The 23,560-nt window shown below is 41.0% G+C and overlaps 1 protein-coding gene across 1 annotated transcript in view; it reads right to left on the bottom strand.

Annotated features, from left to right (window-relative positions):
• LOC307129681 (ranBP2-like and GRIP domain-containing protein 3) overlaps positions 1-23,210 on the bottom strand; it is a 96,118-nt gene extending 72,908 nt beyond the window's left edge. Inside the window, exons 1-2 of the mRNA XM_079822307.1 lie at positions 22,975-23,210; positions 47-216 (exon numbers count right to left, since the gene is read on the bottom strand). Of these exons, the coding sequence (XP_079678433.1) occupies positions 47-193 (147 nt within the window). The 5' untranslated portion in view covers positions 194-216; positions 22,975-23,210. The remainder of the gene's footprint in view (positions 1-46; positions 217-22,974) is intronic.
• Positions 23,211-23,560: the final 350 nt, after the last annotated feature.

Below are 23,560 nucleotides of genomic sequence, written 5' to 3'. Positions count from 1 at the left end.
GACAGCGAGTGTGTTCAGAGCAGGCGGATGTGATGTGGGCACTGACCCTCAGACTGAAGACGGTGGGATGTCCCGGCAGGAGGCTGGCGGCTTCCTCCACCCAAAACTCGGCCCGGCTGTCAGGCTCCAGTTTACCACACATCAGCTCCGCCATCTTCAGAACCAGGTCTGACTGAGCCGGATTCAGATCCATCAATCGGAATGAATTCAGTCCGACTGAAACAAAAGTTGTGCATGTAAACAATAAAATAGCCACTGTAAAGCCTAAAGCTGAAAGTCCTTCACTGTACAGAGCCGAGGGAAGAAACATGCAAATTAAATGGAAATGAATGAAGTACTATTGGCATTCATCACGGGTTCCATCAGTTCCTATCATGCACTGCAGCTCAAATGGAATGACTGATCCACTGCTTTACTGTTGATGTTATTATTGTGAAGCATTAGTTATTGTCATAGTCAGAAATCCATCTGCCATCATACAGGTACAGGGTGGAGTAAAGTTAGTTTAACGTTTGACGTTCATTAGACTTCGGTCTCATACCCATTAAACTCTGAGCATTTCATGTTTTCAGCCCAAACCAGCTCAGATATACATAAACAAATGCCCTTTGCATAGCACACGCTTATATCAACAAACAAAACGCATATTAATTTGCCCTATAAACTAATTAAACAATTTAACTATTTGGCTGTATTTCATACTAATAGTATACTTATACTAATTTTGGAACTTTAAATGTAATACAGTAAATTCCCCTAAAGGTGTCGAAACCAACTGTGAATTACTCAGAATCAGTGGCACAATTCATGTCCCCCCCACTTTTTCCAAAATGTCCCCCTTGAGCACCTGAAAATTCTACATGACTGTGGCCGCTCGTATGAATCTAAAAGCGCAGCTTGTTTTGAAACTGAATGATGACGCTATGGCAACGCTCTCTCACAGGCAAACGCGTAACCTCTTGGTGAAATTCGACGTTTTGAATTCAAAATACTGAGTACACCCTCGCAAATAGTTTTAATATAACACACAAATAGGAGACACAGGATTCCAGAGATTGCCTGAGCAGTGCAGTGCGTGATCGAGCTCAATCGCGCTATAAAGGGAGCTCTCTTTGCTTGCTTTCCCTATAATCCATTCACAAATTGTCGTGCTTCTAGAGGACCAGCGACTACATATACTGTAAAGTTTCAGTGACAAACGCATTCAATCACGGGAGTGAATCCGCGAAATTGTTCAGTGATGAAATTGCTATTATTGACAGTGATAACCGTAGCAGCTGCACAACTAATCTTTAAAAGAGATCGCGATCTCAATTCAAACACCCACGCGATCTTATTCTGAAACAACAGCCATTCTCCCGTGTCTGTTAAAGTCAACGAACATTCGAATCAGATCTGCGTTCTGACCACTGATCTATATATAGAGAACATTATATAGACCAGGTTCTGACCTAGAGAGCACAGTTGTCATGTATAGATATGAAACAGCACAGTATCATTATTTCTGTCTTACAGTAATTCAGATTATTGAAGAAAGTACTGAGATAAAGGTTTGCCAGATAGGCCTATAAACACTTTATAGTCACTATCAAAATAGAGTAACCTAAATCACCTTCTGTAAGAAACTGGACACTATATTGTATCAATTACATGGTTATACCAGTAGGTGGCGACAAGTGACTGTTAAAAATGTATTTATCATTGAATCATTTATTCTAGAGATTCTTCAAAATCACTGATTCATCCAGTAATGAAACAAGGGAAGTCTTTATGAGTGAGTCATTGAATGTTTTTTTAATTAATTAAAATTAATTAAACTATTATAGACTGCAGCAATTAATTTTTTTGTAAGAGCCTCCAGTAAATTACGTTATTTTAAGTTGTCTGCTCAAAATCGTGACCTCTATTTTTAAACAAAATAAAATGTGATTCTCAATGTATAAGCGTGCAGCTTAAATTAAACGCAATAAGTGCTGTACAGTAAATGCAGACGAGACCTGTAACAGCAACAGACACGAATAAGAAAAGTGTTTTTAAGTAGTTAACTATTTAAAAAAGAATTAAATAACCCTTCAAGGCTGTTAGGGCGAGACTTTTTGACTTATCCTACACTTTACTTCAGTTCAATAGAGGTGCTAAAATTTGATATAATAGTCATTTTATAAAAAATCCAAAAGGGTCATTTGGTGTCAGCTCAACCAGAGGTCCCCGGCTCCCCGGCTAAGATTTCAAAGAAAGTCAAACATAAATAGTGATGAAAGCCAAAATATTAAATGTCACAATTTTCACCTGCAGGTTGATTTCAAAAGAAAAATGAATTAAGAGAATCGGCTATTAAAGCTACACTGTGTGATATTTTCCCCCATCTAGTGGTGAACTGGTATATGACCATCCAGTGAATTTTAGTTTCTGTTCTGTTCAATTCCGATTTCGTTTTAACTCCTACGGTGGCCGATTTAGTCCAAGATTAATATGGCTTCCTGTTCGACCTCGTCCACATTCGACACGGTGCCTGTGGGATATTCTGTGCGCAGTGGGATGGTTGGAACTCAACTGGCCTAATTATTCGGCTAGAAAGAACTGCAGCTAATCCAGAGTGAACTTTGATGATAGTAATGTTTATTCAATCAATTCATCCAATTGCAAGGCATAAACAGGTTTGCATGGATATGTACATAAATGTGGTTTCTGTGAGAGAACAAATTAGGATGGTAAATATACATGATAATGACATGACAGAATATACACAGTTAAGAACTGTATAACTACACTTATAAGTTACATTTGTATAATGTAACCGTAAACCAGAGCTTATTGTACCATATATAGGCGCTAAATGCAGCTGCATTAAAAGGAGTGGAGCTGCCGCTGCTAACAAGCGGTGTCCGGTTACAAAAGTGTGTGCGCAGGTTTAGCTCTGTATAACAAGTGTTAATATGCTGATCAGACCTGATACATATTTCCATCAACATACATTACAAGCAAATATTTTCTATAAACGAATAAACATTGTTAATAACTGAATGATTATTCAAATAGGTGAGCATTATGCTATTGTATGTTGACACAAAAATACTTCTGAGGTGACATCAACTGAATTACGCGATGACACACTCTGAAACACATCCACAATGACAATAACTATTATTACTTACGGAGTTATTAACGCACAGAAATACCACACAAGGAAAAACAGACTTTTGAGGAATAAACAAGCCAGGAAAACTCCGTATAACTCTGTTACTGGAGCTGCTGAGATGAAAACTCTCTGCGCATGCACCAGACAAGTCTGAACAAGTTGACGCGCACAGTGTTAAAACCGGTTAAAACGCGAATGGCGAAGCTTGAATTTACGGGTATGTCCCTCGTTGGCTAATGTACTTTCAAGATGGAGGAGCAACATGGCGACCACCGTTAGATCCCATTACCTTATGTATTTTCAATGGCATATTATAAACTTACGAGAATACTTTATTACTTGAAAGAAGTAAATATACATTAATGAGCACATATATTTTTGAAAGAACTAAGTGTTTTTAGCTAAGAATAGACTAAAAAAGTTACACAGTGTAGCTTTAAGATATATTGAATACTCTTAGAATTACAAGTATGAAAACTTTAGAAAAATAATATGGCACTCAGATAGGAATGTAATGCAATCATGTTGATAGAAAAAAAATAGATGATACATTTCTAGTTTTAACATTATTTATTCTTCAGATATTCCTCTTTAAAAGAAAAAGGTATCAGCTGTGTGAGTGACCCTGTCACAGGTTAACCTGTTGACTATCTAAATTTGGACTTGCAAACATTCACCCATTTCACTTGTACTATGCATTGCCGGCAATATTAACATCTGTGTACACATTAGGAAGGTGTTATGGAGTTTTTGTTTTGTTCAGTCTAAAATTGGTTTCTGCTGTGTCTTGTTCTAGTTTTCTTAAGTTTTTCATTGTTTCTACATAACAAAATGCCAGAACACAATAGCTCATGTTATAATTACTTTTTATTTTCCCCACAACATTTTCACAAACCTTCTTGCAGTTAAACTTCCCGGTTCACCAACCCACTCTGTACAATCAAACCCTTCGTTTAGGTCAAACTGTCTTTTAAAACAGCAGCACATCACTTCCTGTGGAAGCTACCATTTTGGTGTGATGTCAGAGGGGTAGAATTTAGCAACAGATGTTTTGCCATTTAATTGTATGTTAAACTCCTTAATGGTTGCTGTATTAGCTGTTTGGAAGTTTGTCTTGTTAAAATGGGTTAATATAGTATTTAATTTTATTGTTACAAACATTTAAATTTGTTTCTATTACTTGGTATGCCCTGTAGGTGGGGCTTCAGCCTATAAATAGGCTTGCTGGCTGAGAGGATTTCACTTCTGATTATGGACTCAGTGGAAGCACATACTGAGCAGTGTTGCAAACTTGGGCCCTTTGGTTTAGCTAAATTAGCACATTGTTGCTGTTTTGTTTCCTTTTTATACAGTTTTTATTTATTCTTGTTTTCTCCTGCACTGTAAATATTTTTGCACCTTCCAATAAAACACCCTTTTTGGATTTCGCATTAACTTTTTGTACAGCACGTCATTTCCTTTTCCACTCCAACTGGTTGGCATCCCTACATATGGTGTCAGAAGTGGGATCTCTCACCAGTGAGTGACGTGCCTGTATAAATTGTTCCCCTGCTGACATGCCACCCAAAACTAGGACTCAGCCTATGGAGGGCACAGATGCAGAGATTGACCAAGGTGCTGTTGGAGGTGTTGCAGAGGAGCGATTGCGGCCTGTGGAAGTCCCAGCCACTGGGGGAGATGCTGCCATCACAGCGCTGTCACAAATGTTCCAGTCATTCATGCAGTGTCAAAAGGACCGGGATGAGAAGCAGGAGAGAGAGACTGCTCGCCGTGAGCAGAATTACAAGGTTCTCAGTCACCAGGTCACCCAACTGCAGCTAGACATGGAGCGAAAAAAACATGGAGCTGAAATGCGGGTGATAGACCATGACCCTCGCATAGCCAAGCTCGAGGACAGTGATGATATTGAACACTACCTAACCACTTTTGAAAGACTTGTAGAGGTGTATCAGTGGCCAAGGGGAGACTAGGCTGTCCGCCTAATTCCCTTGTTAACAGGCAAGGCCCGAAGTGCTTTTGTGGCTATGAACCCCTCACAAACCAGAGACTATGACCAAGTGAAAGCTGCAATTCTAAAAAAAAATGTGAAATCAGTGCTGAGACATACCGGTTAAGATTCCGGTCCCTTGGTACCCCTGCTGATGAGACCCCTACAGAACTCTACATCCAACTGCAGGACTTGTTCTCCAAATGGGTACACTATGAACAAAGTAATAAGAGGGACGTTATGGAGACCCTAGTACTGGAGCAGTACCTGCAAGTGTTTTACCCTGAGGTGAGGACCTGGGTAAAGGAGAGAAATCCTGACACTGCTGCAGAGGCGGCAACCCTGGTCGAGGCCTACATTGCTGCCCGGAAGGGACCAGGTACTACCCGATACGCTGGCATCCTACACTCTTCGAAGGGTAAGTCTGAAGGGTTGGGGGTGGGTTCAAACTCTCAAAGTGGTCCTAAGATCCTATGCTAAAGCCACAACATCTGCCCCAGAGCCCCAGACAACAGTTAAGGGAGAGAGTGTTGTATGTTATAACTGTGGTGAGCCAGGTCATACTAGGCCCCTTTGCCCACTTAAAAAGCCCAAGACAGCTGGTCTTTGTTACGTGCCCCGGCCAGAACAGTTACAAACGCAGCCTGATCGGGAGCCAATCATCACTGTACTGTTAAATGGTAAACCCCTTTCAGCTTTGGTGGACACAGGTTGTTCCCATACACTGGTACAGGCCTGATGTATACCCAGACAGGGGCGTAAATCACGGGGGGGACGGGGGGGACAGGACCCCCCCAATCTGAGGGCTGTCCCCCCCTAAAAACCATGCTGAGTATTGTAAATAATATAATGATATATACTTAAAATACATGTGTAAGTAGTAAAACAATACAAAAGCAAACAGGACAAAAAAATGCGTTTAAGTTTAGAAAAATGTTGAGTTCCCCCCTCCCCCCTTGCCCCACAGTGGTTTGATCCACCGCGCACCTCAACTAACTTAACGTTACCCATAGAACGTAAAAAAAACTACAACAAGTTTGGGGAGACAACAAGCCCTTCAGACAGCAGTTATGAAACTCCAGTAAGCTGTCAATACTATTTTATTCACTTTAAACATCAGATGAACTCTTTCGGACTCTTTTCTCTTTAATACAGATTAGGCAAAACACTGTTAACATCACTTGCCCACCGCGGCACCGCCCCGGGCCACCGTCGTTTTCATTTTTATAGTAATAAAATAATTTTGTTTAGTTAGAGAACAGACACAACAATTAAAAACTGAACGTGTCTGCTCAATACAGCACGAGCCGAACGAGAGTCAGATTTCATTAATCACCAGAGCAAACAGCTGACAGACAAGATGATCGCGGAACATTTGGTTTCAAAGCGACATGTAAAAGTGCCTATTTAAGGGAGTGTGTCATTGTACTGTTTTCTTGCTGTGTTTTTCATTAAGAATAATAGGCTAATGAACCCATAATTCAAGCAACCCGAACCCGCCCTCGAATTGGCGCTAATTCTAAATCTAAAGTAGGCTATATGCGGACGGCCGCTCCGCCAGATCTGTGTTGGGCTTGCTGCAGTTGAATATCTAAAGATCTGAATATCATAGTATAAAATACTATGTGTAGGATACGAGATAATTTAATAATTATAATATGACTGCGTGGGGAACCTTACTCATATTTAAACAACTATCGCTTTGTGTTGTTGGTCAGATAAAATGACAGAGAAAAGAAAAACGGACATTAGATCATTTTTCAGTGCACCAAAACGCCAAATAAGCACAAAATGTTTTTTTTTTTTTTTTTAAATATTATTATATATTTTTTTTTGTGGTACACATATCCTTACAAGTACGATTTTGGCTTTATTATTTGTGTCCCCTTCAAAAATTGCTCTTGAGAAATTTCATGTTTATCGTCCCCCCCAACTGTTAGATGAAATTTACGCCCCTGTACCCAGAGATTCCTGGAGTGAAGGAGGCACAGTAACAGTGTGTTGTGTGCATGGGGATAGCACTAAGTTGCCCACTGCTGAGGTTTATATTGAGGCCTGTAATCAGTCATATCTGATGAATGTGGTGTTGCAACCAAGCTGCCCTATCCTGTCCTGTTAGGTACTGACTTCCCAGCGCTAGCTGAATTGTTGAAAGAGACTGTATGGTGTGGGATTGTTACAAGATCCCAAGCAAAGCAGCTTACTCAGGTTCCACAGCTCCCAGAAACAACCCCAGACACACTGCAAGAATTGCCCTTCAGCTCTGAGACTAGCTTAGGTGAATCAAGGCCTACAGAGCAGGAAAGACTACAGAACCGAAGGGAGTGGGTGGAGGAGTTGTTGGAAACTTCAGAGCAAGCTGAGGTAGGGGAAGAAGAACCCGAACTCACTGAAGCTGACATAGTTGTCCCTGGTAACCTAGCCCAGCTTCAGCGTGATGACTCAACCTTAACTGAATGTTTTAAACAGACTGAGGAAAATGAGGGTGTTGTATCTCTGTTTGGGGAGACTTTTGTGGTGCAAAATGGTCTTTTGTCGACGGACTGCAGCTGATAGTACCAAAGGCACACAGGAAGGAGGTGTTAGAACTTGGGCATTCTATTCCCTGGGCAGGTCACTTGGCTTTTATGAAGACATTAATGCGAAATGCCAAAAGATTTTACTGGCCAAAGATGTACAGTGAGGTTAAAGAGTTCTGTAAATCATGTCCAGAGTGCCAGCTCACTACTGGCCGTGCCCCTGCCTATGCACCACTCATACCACTTCCGGTAGTTGACACTCCTTTTGAGCGAATAGGAGTTGACATAGTTGGGCCAGTGGAAAAGAGTCAGAGAGGGAACCGATTTATCTTGGTCATTTGTGATTATGCTACCAGGTACCCTGAGGCATACTCACTAAGAGAGGTCACAGCTAAGCAAATAGCCACTGTACTCCTACGATTTTTCTCGCAGGTTGGCATACCTCGGGAAGTGGTCACAGATCAGGGCCCAAACTTTATGAGTCACACTCTACAAAAAGTATATCAATTAATGGGCATAAAGAGAGTGCGAACCACCCCTTACCTCCCTCAGACCGACGGTCTGGTCGAATGCTTTAACCAGTCCTTGAAATCCATGCTGAGGAAGTATATTTCTGACACTGGCAAGGACTGGGACAAGTGGCTTCCATTCCTCCTGTTTGCATATAGGGAGGTGCCTCAGGCATCAACAGGTTTCTCGCCATTTGAACTGCTGTATGCTCACCAGGTCAGAGGGCCTCTGGATGTACTGAGAGAGAGCTGGGAGGCCACTGATAAACCAGGCAAGAAAAACATTCTCTCTTATGTGTTAAAGATGAGAGAGCATCTGCAGAAGACAACAGCCCTTGCACGAGAACCTTCGGCAGTCTCAAGCACGCCAAAAAGAGTGGTATGACGAACAGCCAGATCCCGTACATTTGAGCCAGGTGAGAAGGTCTTGTTACTATAACCAACAAGTGAGCAGTATGTCCAAAAATTTTATTGCTCGACTTCAACTAGTACAGAATGCCACAGCAAAGTTCCTCAAAAGAAAGCGCAAATTTGATCACGTATCTCCAATTCTAAAATCACTACATTGGTTACCTGTGCATCTCAGAAATGATTTTAAAATTCTACTCTTTGTCTTCAAATCATTAAATAACCTAGCACCGAGCTATTTGTCTGAGCTACTCTGTCCACATAATCCCACAGAGACTTTTATCTGTCCCCAGATCTCGATTAAAACACAGAGGAGACAGAGCCTTTGCTATTGCCGGCCCTAGGCTATGGAATAGCCTTCCGGACGATATCAGATCGGCTCAGTCTGTAACCACTTTTAAATCTTCTCTTAAAACCTACTTTTTCTCTATAGCTTTTAATTTACTGTGATTTTATGTCTTAAATGTTGGGCTATGTCCTTGTTTCTTTAACTTGTGTATTGTTCAGCACTTTGGTCAGCCATGTTTGCTGTGTTTAAATGTGCTATATAATTTTTTTTTTTTTTAAAGAGCTTTTCCCCATGTTTGAACGGTCACCGTTGGCATATAATGACACAGATTGATAAATTCATCAGATTTCACTAATAGATCTACCAATCTCTGTGTAAAAATAATAAAATAATGCTGCCGTCTTTTTAAAGTCATTTTTGCCCTCCTGTAATTTGGCTCCAAATATTGACCCTCCTCTACAAAACAGTGAATATACATCTGTGACATTTAATACTTTGGCTTTCATCACTATTCATGTTTGTCTTTCTTCAGAAAAAAATATGAACAAAATCACAAATTTGAGCCGGGAAAGTTTCAGAAATTTGGTTGATTTGACATGGAATGACCCAAAAGCAAAACGTGAGGAGCTATATTAGGGAGTGGAAATGGCAAATTGTTTTCTTTAAAGTTAATTTTTCTGCACAGCTATATAAATAATAATAAAGTATATAAATTATAATAAAGTGTTTAAAATAGTAGGCTACTTGTGTTTTATTAATTGAAAAAATATATATTTTCTTGTACGATGTCCAAGCACACCAAGTGTGCACCATAGATAAAGACTTCCGCGCGTCTCCTTTTGGAAAAATGCCAGCACATGAATCTGCCTTTTCCTGCTAAAATGCTAAAGTCTTTTATTTTCAATTAGTGATGATGCGAGTAATAATACTTTTCTTTTTTTTTTACTCATTTGGAAAACTGTGAGTCAATGAATTCATTTACATGAATTATTGTTTTTGGAACATAAGAGCCTAACAGACACATGAACTAATCGGACAAACGATATCCCATCTTCTGACAGTTTATTAGTATACAAAAAGTTTGTGTATTGTTGTTTTTACACAAAACAAAATAGTTACACTCTTGTCTACAAAACTGGATTTATATATTTTTTCTCACTTTTTCTTTTTCTTCATATTTTTTTATATTCAATACTGAACCCATTTAAAACCATTAAATGGGGGGGGGGGGCATGTTTTTGTGAAATATCAGGACACAAATGTGTATAATGTCATGGGTATTACAAAAAGAGGGTGAAATATGAGGACGTTCCCCATGTCCTCACTTTTCAAAATATTTATAAATCACACAGAACAAGTTTTTTTTCACAGAAAGTGAACTGCACAGTCTCCTGTGATGGGTAGGTTTAGGGGCTGTGTGTGTGTGTGTGTGTGTGTGTGTGTGTGTGTGTGTGTGTGTGTGTGTGTGTGTGTGTGTGTGTGTGTGTGTGTGTGTGTGTGTGTGTGTGTGTGTGTGTGTGTGTGTGTGTGTGTGTGTGTGTGTGTGTGTGTGTGTGTGTGTGTGTGTGTGTGTGTGTGTGTGTGTGTGTGTGTGTGTGTGTGTGTGTGTGTGTGTGTGTGTGTGTGTGTGTGTGTGTGTGTGTGTGTGTGTGTGTGTGTGTGTGTGTGTGTGTGTGTGTGTGTGTGTGTGTGTGTGTGTGTGTGTGTGTGTGTTTCGTTACACAATTACCAACATTCACAGTGGCCATCCTCTTCTTTGTGTCTTCACATTTTCTGACAGACAAGTGGGGTTACAGAAACTAATAGCACTTGTATGACATTTAACTTTTTTTTTTCCAGGCCAAAACCACCATATCATAGAATTTATAATAAAGATATAATTCTACTGACACACCCCAAAGAAAACAATGTGGTCAAGCAGAGGACGAAGCAGAAGTTGTATGAAAAGGGCCACATAATAAGTGCTTTTGAGTTTGATAAAACGTGGGACTACAGAACAGTCATGAATAAAATGCATGAGGCATTTAAAAGCAAAATTCCATGTGGTGTGGGGTAAGTTGGTTTGTAATCATGCATATGCAGGTGTGTACAACTGGTTAAGGTTTTAAAATGCCAAGCTTGATCTCATGCTAGAACTGTTGTGTTTAGCCTCAAGTGTTTAATCAAATTTTATTAAATATTATCAAAGTTTTACTCTTCTATTATTTTTGCCTGTCAGTCTTGAAATCCTCTTGCCTTGTGGCAACAAACTTGTTGCTCCTACATTCCATGAAGGTCAGAAGCTTGATGGCAATATGATTCAGAAAGTTTTCAAACGATCTTCTCTTTATTTGAGACCATCAGAGCCACTTCAAGTAAGTATAAGCCATTAAACTGAATTAATTTTAATCATAAAGTATTTTTTACTTTATAATTAAGTGTATTTCCAAAAGGTTAATAGTTTCATTATTTTGCCCTACTTTTTGGCATCAATTTCACACAAATGTGTGAAAACAGTGCACAATAGCACTGATCAAGATTCAAGAGTTTTATTTGTCACATACACAGTTATATACACAATATACAACTGGCAGTGAAATGTAAACAGGTCCGCTCCATGGACAGTGCAAATAACAGTTACAAGAAATTAAAATAGAAATAGAATAAAATTAGAATAAAAAGTATTAACATAAGTAGAATTATAAATAAATCAAGTAAAGATAAAAATAGGAAATAAGATAAAATAAAAATATAAAAAATATGTGGATATGATAAGTGAGATAAACTGTAGACTTAAAAATAAGTGGTTAACATAAAATATATATATATGTATATATAAAGAAGTATAATGTGCAAGGTTTATTACAGGTTGTTACGCAGTAACAATAGGAAAGTAAAGTGCAGTGCAATTGCAGTATGTGGATGTTAATGTTAAAAAAACGTATGTTTATGCGTGTGCGGGGTGAAGTGAAGTCATGTGACTGAGTTCAGGAGTCTGATGGCCTGGGGGAAGAAACTCCTCCTGAGTCTTTCAGTCTTTGCCATCAGGCTACGGAAGCGTTTGACTGATCACAAGTTTGACTACTGCTAATTTGTTTTTGTAGTCTGTGTATGGAGAAACATCAGATTCTGAAGAAAACTGTGAGGAAGAGGAGTTAGATACAGATGATGAGTGGCCATCACATTCCTCTAAGTCATGCAAAAAACATGCAGGGAATCCCACCTTTGTTTCAGTAAGTGCTAAAACCTCAACAGCGGAGCTACCTGCAACAGAGTCCCATGCCATGGCAATATCCATTTCAACACACGTTGAACAACCATCAACAAATGCCCAGGCCTCTTCCAGCAGCCAACAAGAAACGCCACAATCGAAAAGCCCCACCTCCAGGCGCTGGCAAAATGATTATGGAACTTACATTAACCTCATTAATGACTCGTTGGATGAAGATGAAGATGACGAACTGTACACTGCTATTATTGCCAGTATTGAGGACCAGACGTAAGTGCATTATGCTAAATTAAAGCAATAATTTTACTGAACTTTTGATAACATCATCTGGAGTCTTTTTCAAATCAAGGTCGGTTAGTGAAGTTGGAGCTTTTTTTAAGAACTGTAGGTGACTTTTTACTACATGATACATTTTGACAATGTAAAGAGCTTACCAATTTAGCTTATGTCATGGTTTAGAAGTGTTTAGCGTAAATGCATGTTGTATGTACTGCAACAAATGGGAAAAGTTGATGGTATCTGGGTTGAATATTTTTACTTGTAAGTATTGCCTTTGGATTCATGAACATTTGTTTACATTCTAATAATAGCCGTCTAATCAGATGAATATTTGGATTATTGCTGTCCATCTAAACATGTTCTGAAAGATTTCTTTTCTGTTATTGTCATTTTAGACGCCCTATAGAAGATGTCTCCATAAGTGAAATCTTAAAAGAACTTGGTGAAAAGATTAAAAACACAGGCATTTGCAAATTCAATATCAATCGTGCAGCAGTGCTTGATGGAGCTATTCGAGGCTTTCGAAGAATGTCATACAACCCAAACCACACAATGTGCATCAAATTCTCGGATGACAAGGGAACAACCGAAGAGGCTGTTGATCTTGGTGGCCCCCGACGAGAATTTTTACGCTTACTTATGGAAGCACTATCTCATTCTGAAATGTTTGAGCTTGAACTTGGCCCTTGATTCCTTTGGTATGTATAATTGCATTGAGTCAGTTAAAATGATAGTAGCCTAATAATGAATTTGCTGAATTAATCTCATAATATTTATTTTGGGCCCCACAGTATTATAACAAAGTGGTAGTTGCCTGATTAGACTTTTATTCTCATTTTACAGCTGTGCGGGATGACAAATATTTTTTTGCTGGTCGATCCATTGCTGTCAGCCTGGTTCATGGAGGCCCACCACCATGTTTCCTCTCTGAAACTCTTTTCAGCTGCTTAGTTAAAGGACCAGAGATGAGCAGACCAGTCATTGAGGACATTGCAGACAATGAACTCTACGAAAAACTGAAACGGGTTTGTGGGCACTTATACTTTTTCTACTTGTCTAATGTACGATTTATTTGTTTTAAAAAATTAAATAAATATATAATTTGTTTTGTTTGTATTTGGAACCAGATTTCTGAATCCAGAACAGTGGAGGAGCTTCAGACATCTACTGAGCCTTTGACAGATTACTTGTCTCATGCTGGCTGCCTAAGACCTCTTACAAGTTTGATGGACAAGAATCCATTACTGGAGGATGTCCTAATGTATCAAGTGGTTCACCGTGTCCGTGGTCCCTTTGAAAGGTACATCTCGTCTCAGTGAATACTGTGCTCTCTTAGTCTAGTGGACAAATAGGTTTATATGCGTTTTTGCTTGTTCATTATTTTAGTTACTCTTTTAGGTTTACCTCGGTAAGGGAGAGCGGGGCACAACCTAGCGCTTTTTGACTCAGTTTGTGTAAATCCACTTGGGGTTCAGAGTATTTATATTTTCCCACATTAATTGCACACGTTTAGTACAAATATGTAGTTTTGTTTCATTAATAGAGTGTTTACTTTTTTCTTGATTTACCCCAAAAGAATGGAAGTGAAATGTGTCAACATGCCCCATAGGTGGGGTACATTGTAACATGTGGTGGGGCACAATGTAACATGACCCAATAACAGCTTAAAATGTTACCTGATATAATCAAAAAAATATACAAGACAAAATCAAATATTTTGTCAACAAAATACCATTATTAACTTTTTAAAATAAAATAATGGCATTTTTGAATCATTAAAAATATAAAAAAATTTGAGTTTGACAACAAACACATCGCTAAATACAGCTATACAGCAGAGTTCAAAACATAATAATAATTCATAATTTCTGAACATTGACTCTGTCATTATTCACCCTTTTTTCATGGTTTCTCAAAAGAATTCACAAAAGTATAGAATATAATGGCATATTTTTAATAGGGGCTCATTGTAACGCAGTGTTAACACACACACACACACACACACACACACACCAAACACATACTGTTAGATTACCTTCTCTGTCTCAATTTTGTATATTTAGGTTTAGAGATGGATTGAAAACACTTGGAGTGCTCCAGAAGATCCAACAACATCCAGAAGCTTTTCATGCTGCCCTCTGCTACACTCCAAGGAACCTATCAGCAGACATCATGGATGAGCTGTTTGAAATCAGATGGTCGGAGACGGGAAGCAATAGACGAGTAAATGAAAACCGAGTGGTCACCTATTGGAGAGATTACCTCCAGGATGCTGAAGGTGAGCATTTTAGTGTTAAAAGCTTTAGAGTACTGGGTAACACTCTATAATAAGTATACAGTGGTAAGGTACTTGCAGTCCAAATCATTAACAAACAATTAGTTTATAGTTAAGTTATAGTTAAAATAGTGTAGTCTCTACATTGTTAATATATTAGGCTGTTTACAAATAGTGAATTCTTCATCCATTTGTCTCTGTACTTTAACACCATTATTATTATTTAATTAGTTCACCCATGCTCACTCACACAAACACACTTGCTCACACTCACAGTCTGGTTCAGTGTCACACACACTCAAGACACACACACTCACAGACACAGATACACACACTCGCAGACACACACTCACACTCGCAGACACACACTCACACTCGCAGACACACACTCACACTCGCAGACACGCACTCACACTCGCAGACACGCACTCACACTCGCAGACACACACTCACACTCGCAGACACACACTCACACTCGCAGACACGCACGCACACCCGCAGACACGCACGCACACCCGCAGACACGCACGCACACCCGCAGACACGCACGCACACCCGCAGACACAGATACACACACTCGCAGACACGCACGCACACCCGCAGACACGCACGCACACTCACAGACACAGATACACACACTCGCAGACACGCACGCACACCCGCAGACACGCACGCACACCCGCAGACACGCACGCACACCCGCAGACACGCACGCACACCCGCAGACACGCACGCACACCCGCAGACACGCACGCACACCCGCAGACACGCACGCACACCCGCAGACACGCACGCACGCACACCCGCAGACACGCACGCACGCACACCCGCAGACACGCACGCACGCACACCCGCAGACACGCACGCACACCCGCAGACACGCACGCACACCCGCAGACACGCACGCACACCCGCAGACACGCACGCACACCCGCAGACACGCACGCACACCCGCAGACACGCACGCACACCCGCAGACACGCACGCACGCACACCCGCAGACACGCACGCACGCACACCCGCAGACACGCACGCACGCACACCCGCAGACACGCACGCACACCCGCAGACACGCACGCACACCCGCAGACACGCACGCACACCCGCAGACACGCACTCACACCCGCAGACACGCACTCACACCCGCAGACACGCACGCACACCCGCAGACACGCACAGACACGCAGACACGCACTCACACCCGCAGACACGCACTCACACCCGCAGACACGCACGCACACCCGCAGACACGCACTCTCACACGCACTCTCACACGCAGACACGCACAGACACGCAGACACGCACTCTCACACGCAGACACGCACTCAGACACGCACTCTCACACGCAGACACGCACTCACACGCAGACACACTCTCACACGCAGACACGCACTCACACCCGCAGACACGCACGCACACCCGCAGACACGCACAGACACGCACTCTCACACGCAGACACACGCAGACACGCACTCTCACACGCAGACACGCACTCTCACACGCAGACACGCACTCTCACACGCAGACACGCGCACTCACACACGCAGACACGCGCACTCACACACGCAGACACGCGCACTCACACACGCAGACACGCGCACTCACACGCAGACACACGCACTCTCACACGCAGACACGCGCACTCACACACGCAGACACACGCACTCTCACACGCAGACACGCGCACTCACACACGCAGACACACGCACTCTCACACGCAGACACGCGCACTCACACACGCAGACACGCGCACTCACACACGCAGACACGCGCACTCACACACGCAGACACGCGCACTCACACACGCAGACACACGCACTCTCACACGCAGACACGCGCACTCACACACGCAGACACACGCACTCTCACACGCAGACACGCGCACTCACACACGCAGACACGCGCACTCACACACGCAGACACACGCACTCTCACACGCAGACACGCGCACTCACACACGCAGACACGCACTCTCACACGCAGACACGCACTCTCACACGCAGACACGCACTCACACGCAGACACGCGCACTCACACTCGCAGACACGCACACACACGCACACTCGCAGACACGCACACACACGCAGACACGCACACACACACACACACACGCAGACACGCACACACACACACACACACGCAGACACGCACACACACACACACGCACGCAGACACGCACACACACACACTCGCAGACACGCACACACACACACTCGCAGACACACACACACACACACACACTCGCAGACACACACACACACTCGCAGACACACACACACACACACACACACACTCGCAGACACACACACACACTCGCAGACACACACACACACTCGCAGACACACACTTGTAGACACACTCACACTCGCAGACACACACTTGTAGACACACTCACACTCGCAGACACAGACACTCACAGATACATTCACACTCACAGACACAGACACTCGCAGACACACTCACACTCACAGACACTCACACACACAGATTCATATCTTTGTGGGGACTGTCCATAGAAGGTAATGTTTTTTATACTATACAAACTGTATATGCTCTCCTCTCTTTAAAGGGATAGTTTCCCCAAAAATAAAAAATTTTGCCCATGATTTACTCTCCCTCAAGTCATCCGAGGTGTGTATGACATTCTTCTTTCAGACGAATAAAATCTGAGTTATATTAAAAATGTTCTTGCTAATCCAAGCATTATAATGGCAGTAATAGTGCATCTGTCCGTCAAATAACTGCTCCACGCGGCTCTGGGTGTTAATAAAGGCCTTCTGAAGCGAAGCGATGCGTTTGTGTAAGAAAAATATCCATATTTAAAAATGTATTTCATTTTTTTCAATGGCTCTGCATCAGCCGTCCCCGCTCCATCACTTCCGGCGAATAAGGTCAAAATACATGCAAAATACCGGCGCGATCATAGATATATACATAGATTCCTCATTAGTGCCTGCGCGGATCGGTCGAATGAGGCATCTACGTATATATATCTTTGATCGCGCCAGTATTTTGACCTTATTCGCCAGAAGTTATGGCGCTGGGAATACTAGATGACATTAGTCTGATAAGAGGTAAAAAAATAACATAAATACTGTTGGGTTTCTCGCAGAAACCGATGGTTTCGTGTATTTAGACATCAATGTGTCGCCACGAGCCGCAGGGTTTAATATGGACTCGTATGTCTGTGTGTTTTTACTCTCATTGCTCTCATACTCTAAAATAGCCCAATTGACATGCATTATACGACTATCACACTGCAACGGTTGGGAGTTAAACGTCTTCATTTGTGTTCTACTGAAGAAACAAAGACACCTACATCTTGGATGCCCAGGGGGTGAGCAGATAAACATAAACATTTCGTTTTTGAGTGAACTATCCCTTTAAGGAACAATTATACTAATTAAGTTAATCTCTAATAAAGGTTGGTTTAAAGCACTTGATTAATGACATTTTCCCATTTTCCGTTATCAATCGAGTTAATCTAAAGTGAAGGACTATTTACGGTTAACACAATCAAGACACACTCTGACTCAAGAAAAAAACTAAAAATACACCATTATGTGACAATGAATGAAGAACTCACTATTTGTAGTAACCTACTAATATATTAACAATGTAGAGACTACAATATATTAACTATGAATAAAATACAAACTAATAGTTTGCAAATAATTTGTAGTACTTCATTACTTTATACTTATAGTAAAATGTTACAAATACAGTAATTGGTGTCTGAAGCGTTGTTTAAAAATAGATACATGTACAGAGGAGGGGTAGGGTTTTTTTTTCTTTCTTTTAGTATGTTTGTTCCCTAGGAATCAAACCTATAACATAGGCTTTGTGAACTGGAATCCCCAATTGAGCTACTGGAAAACAATTTTATGCTTGTCTTGTTGATTTAGTGTTTATTAATAGTAGTTGTTAACCTTGTTGGCATGTTTAATGTTTTTTTTTATGCCACATTTCCATCAGAGGAAGAAGGGCCAACAAAGTTTGAGGACATTTTGACATTCACAACCGGCTCAAACATGGTGCCACCCATTGGTTTTTCTCCTCCACCATCTCTGGAGTTCCTTCACAATGAAGGCAAATATCCAGTGGCCAACACATGTATAAATTGCCTTCGTCTACCCATCCACAGGAGTTACGAGGACTTCAAAACCAACATGGATTTTGGAATCCAAAACACGCAGGGTTTTGGGATGGAGTAGAGGCATGAGACCATGTGGTGTCTTTTGTTTTGTTGAGCCAAGTGTACTGTTTATACTGCAGGTATGTGAAATCTATTTTGTGTTATGTTGAATTAATCTTTCACAGGTACCATAAGAATGTGGTTGTGTTAGAGGCACACTGCCCTGTTAAAGTTTACATCCAAGCCCCTGAACAGACATGCACTTATTCTGTATTTAGTATTTTCAGTTCGGTAGATTACAAGTGAATAATAACCTGTTAAAGGGATGGTTCACCCAAGAATGAAAATTCTGGCATCATTTACTCACCCTCAAGTTGTTCCAAACCTGTATGAGTTTCTTTGTTCTGCTGAACACAAAAGAAGATATTTTGAAGAATGTTTGTAACAAAGCAGATAGAGCAACCATTGAACTATGGTAGTCAATGGTTGCTCTATCTGCTTTGTTACAAACATTCTTGTGTTCAGCAGAACAAAGAAACTCATACAGGTTTGGAACAACTTGAGGGTGAGTAAATGATGCCAGAATTTTCATTCTTGGGTGAACCATCCCTTTAACAGGTTATTATTCACTTGTAATCTACCGAACTGAAAATACTAAATACAGAATAAGTGCATGTCTGTTCAGGGGCTTGGATGTAAACTTTAACAGGGCAGTGTGCCTCTAACACAACCACATTCTTATGGTACCTGTGAAAGATTAATTCAACATAACACAAAATAGATTTCACATACCTGCAGTATAAACAGTGATTTTGGGTGGAACTCTCCCTTCAATGAGTTAAGCCTTGTTAGACTGTTTTTTGTTGGTCTTAGTGCAATTTTAGTTGTTATTTGAATAAACACTAAGACAACTTTACGTTTACTTTTTCAGCACTACTATGCACTTTAACGTTTGGAAGTGAAGTGAAGATGCAAATTCTGTATGTTTTGTTAAAATAAACATTACATGTTCTGAGGCTCTCGAGATCTTTATTGTATGGTACAATAAGCAATTCATTACTTAACATAATGAACATGACATTTTTCTTGTTTTTTTGTCTCACTATTCAACACATACATATGAGATGACACTTGACTTTGTTTAAGAAACTTGCAAAAACAAATGTACAATTACTGTCTCGTTTCAAGAAAATTTACAAGAGCCAAGAAAATGTCAATTCCGTGATTACCATCATCTTGTAAAGGATCAAACGTTTGGTGGATTTCATTCAGGGTAGTGTCGTTTAAATTAAAAGTGTTTTCAGGAATTGCAACTTGGTTGCTGAGCACATCTGCTGCCATGTGTCCAGTGTCAACATTAATTGAAGAGTCATTTGTGTCAAATACACTGTTCACTGCCATGTTATTCTGGCCAACACGACAAATCACTCCTCTGTACCACAACTGCAAAGGTGTCATGTGTCGCTCTGTAGATAAAGCGTGGTTATTCCACTGGTTTGTGAATTCCCTCGCAGCCCTTTGGATTCGTGGCAGGTAAACATAATGTAACACAAAGAGGTGCAGTTCAGACAGTGAATCAAGAATAAATTGATTCTCCATGAAACTGAACAAGTCTGAGTAATAGTATGACACTACACGGTTAAGTTCACCCCAAAGCCTCTCTATTCTCTGATTGTGAACACTGCGTCCTGCTATGATACTTCCCCTGTTCAGTCCTCTTCTGCTCAGCATGAATCTAGCCACCTCAATGTTTTCCATACCACGATCACAACGGACTCTAGAAGGCAATCCGAAGTTGCACACCCCTCTTTGAAACAGGGACAAAACGCTGGAAGCCCTGTTGTTATTTAAGCAGTCAAGGTATATGATTGTACGGCTATATCCGTCTACGCATCCATGGAACACCATCCTCCATCTAACCAATTTATGGTTTCCGTCTATGTGCCTGTCAAAGGAGAAAATGGAAATGGTTTATTGAGCTGCTCACCTTGTAAAATCCAATGAAATCCAATTATTCTGTAAGCCAGGGAGCTTTAAAGAAAAGTTAAAATAAAAAAATTAAGAATTATTTTTTTGTCTTTTAAAGTCACTTTCCTGTAGGCACAACACCAAAATGATTCTCGTTCACAAAACTACTGCCAGGTTGGGAGAATCTGCTGAAGGCTAATAGTGATACACTACCGGTCAAAAGTTTTTGAAAGAAGTCTCTTCTGCTCACCAAGGCTTCATTTATTTGATCCAAAATACAGCAAAAACAGTAATATTGTGAAATATTATTACAATGTTAATCAGCTGCTCTCTATGTGATTATATAGTAAAGTGTCATTTATTCAGTTATCAAAGCTGAATGTCATCATTACTCCAGTCTTCAGTGTCACATCCTTCACTAATCATTCTAATATGAGGATCTGATGATCAACAAACATTTATGATTATCTGTGTTGAAAACAGTTGTGTACAATTTTTAATCAGGATTATTTGAAGAATAGAAAGTAAAAAAAGCTATATTTTTTTTTGGAAAGAACGTAATACATTTATTCAGCAAGGATGCATTCAATTGATCAAACGTTTAGAAATTCATTATGTTGCAAAAGCTTTCTATTTCAGATAAATGCTGTTTTTTAAACTTTCTATGTCATTCTGGCGTAGGCTAATACCTATTGTAACTGCACTTATCGCAGTTAATATATTACTGCTTCTACAGACAGTCGGAAACGTTTAATAAATCTGTTAAGTTACAACAACATCCAGTGGTTATGAGAATAGTTCATTGATTAGTCTACATACCATAATTCATTAGGACCTCCGACACTGTAAATTCTGCGACGAATGGCTTGCCTACGTCGCAAGCATCGCCCGACAGGGTCAATTTCCTGCAGAATTTGTCGGACCCTCCACCTCTGAATGCGGAATCCCCTTGAGCGAAGACTTCCCCTGACATATGTTTCACCAGCATTTGGAGTGTTCTCTAGAATTTGCCTAATGATTAAAGTCAGATTCTCATCTGACAATGAGCTGTATTCATTTGATGGAATAGAAAGACGTTGCCTGTGACGAAATAATGTTCGCCTGTCTATTCCAAACATTAAAGATATTCCCTGCCAGTTATAACCCAGATCCAAGCAGTGGTTAATCTGATCCGCTGTCAAATCATAACGTGGGCGACCAGCTGTGCCACTGGGAACTGTTGGCGGGACGATGCAATTTTCGGTGTCTTGTAGTATTTGATTGTCAAACTGCTGCAGAATTAAATTGATATTATGATATAATGACTCCAGAATAATAATGCATTCTTCAGACCCCTGGCCTCCCGCACGAGTAACTACATTCGTAATTGAACGAACTGTCCGTGCATGGTGCTCTAGTTCAGTAAAGTATGGGATTGCAGGGTCAGTTTGTAAACATTCTATGCACCGAAGGACACGTGAAATAAAATGAAAAATTTCCTCAGAGTTAGCAGTTACACACGAGTGATCACATACGAAAAAGCCTATTGCAAAAAATAACAACAAATACCTCATTGTTAAACAAGTTTGGACAGAGCCATAAATGGAGACTATTTGAGCTACTTCCGGTTGCAATGAAATGCCTTCCGGACACACTAAAAATATTTTTGCTCTCTCACACGTGAGAATGTTTGAAAGTGCAGTGTCTTTATGCAGGTACAACAGTACGTGGGCAATTACAGGGTGTGTGCAAGTACGTTCTATCTAATTACATGCGTTTCATATATGCATAAATATATGTTAGTCCGCGCAAGTGTTTCACACGCACATGCAAGTGTTTCACAGGTACGCGCAAGTGTTTCACACGCACATGCAAGTGTTTCACAGGTACGCGCAAGTGTTTCACACGCACATGCAAGTGTTTCACAGGTACGCGCAAATGTTTCACATGTACGCGCAAGTGTTTCACAGGTACGCGCAAGTGTTTCACATGAACGCGCAAGTGTTTCACATGAACGGACAAGTGTTTCAATGTGTTTCGTCCCATTCGGCCTCCCATAGGATAGAAAATACGGTTTGTACGGTATAAAAACCATTACGCCTATGGAATGTCCTCACATTTCACAAAAACAAACGTGTGTGTGTGTGTGTGTGTGTGTGTGTGTGTGTGTGTGTGTGTGTGTGTGTGTGTGTGTGTGTGTGTGTGTGTGTGTGTGTGTGTGTGTGTGTGTGTGTGTGTGTGTGTGTGTGTGTGTGTGTGTGGCTTCTGTCGCTTCTTACCTTCTCTTTCTGAGAGGGAGAGGCGCGGTGAACTGAGGAGATGTACCGCTCCACGTCCGCTTTACTCCGCTGTCACACACACTCTCTCTCTGCTGTCACACACACACACTCTCTGCTGTCACACACACTCTCTCTCTGCTGTCACACACACACACACACACACACACACACACACACTCTCTCTGCTGTCACGGCTGCTCATTAGGGATCCCCTGCTCAGCGTTAAACTCTAGAATGAGCCGGAGAATACTCAGGTTCTGTGGAAAACTAATTTCCCGATAATGGGCGTGTCCTTGAGACAACGCTCAGACGAAATGAAATTGAAAATTACCTAACCTAACCCTAACAAAAAAAAAAAAAACTTGTTTAATGGATTATTTAAAAAAGGTAATGACGTTTCAATGAAGCACTTTCAAAACAGTTCATAGTTCAAAAAAACAGTTGATAGTTTGTGTAATAGGATCGGAGCTGTTGTGCCTGATTGTTAATCAGGTGTTATGAGGTTTTCAGTGAATATTCATCAGAATCAGAAAGAGCTTTATTGCCAAGTGTTCTTGCACACACAAGGAATTTTTCTTGGTGCTGA

The sequence above is a fragment of the Gobio gobio genome (assembly GCF_949357685.1).
Source record: "Gobio gobio genome assembly, chromosome: 7".
Classification (NCBI taxonomy): domain Eukaryota; kingdom Metazoa; phylum Chordata; class Actinopteri; order Cypriniformes; family Gobionidae; genus Gobio; species Gobio gobio.
This window is presented reverse-complemented; position numbering and strand designations above follow the sequence as displayed.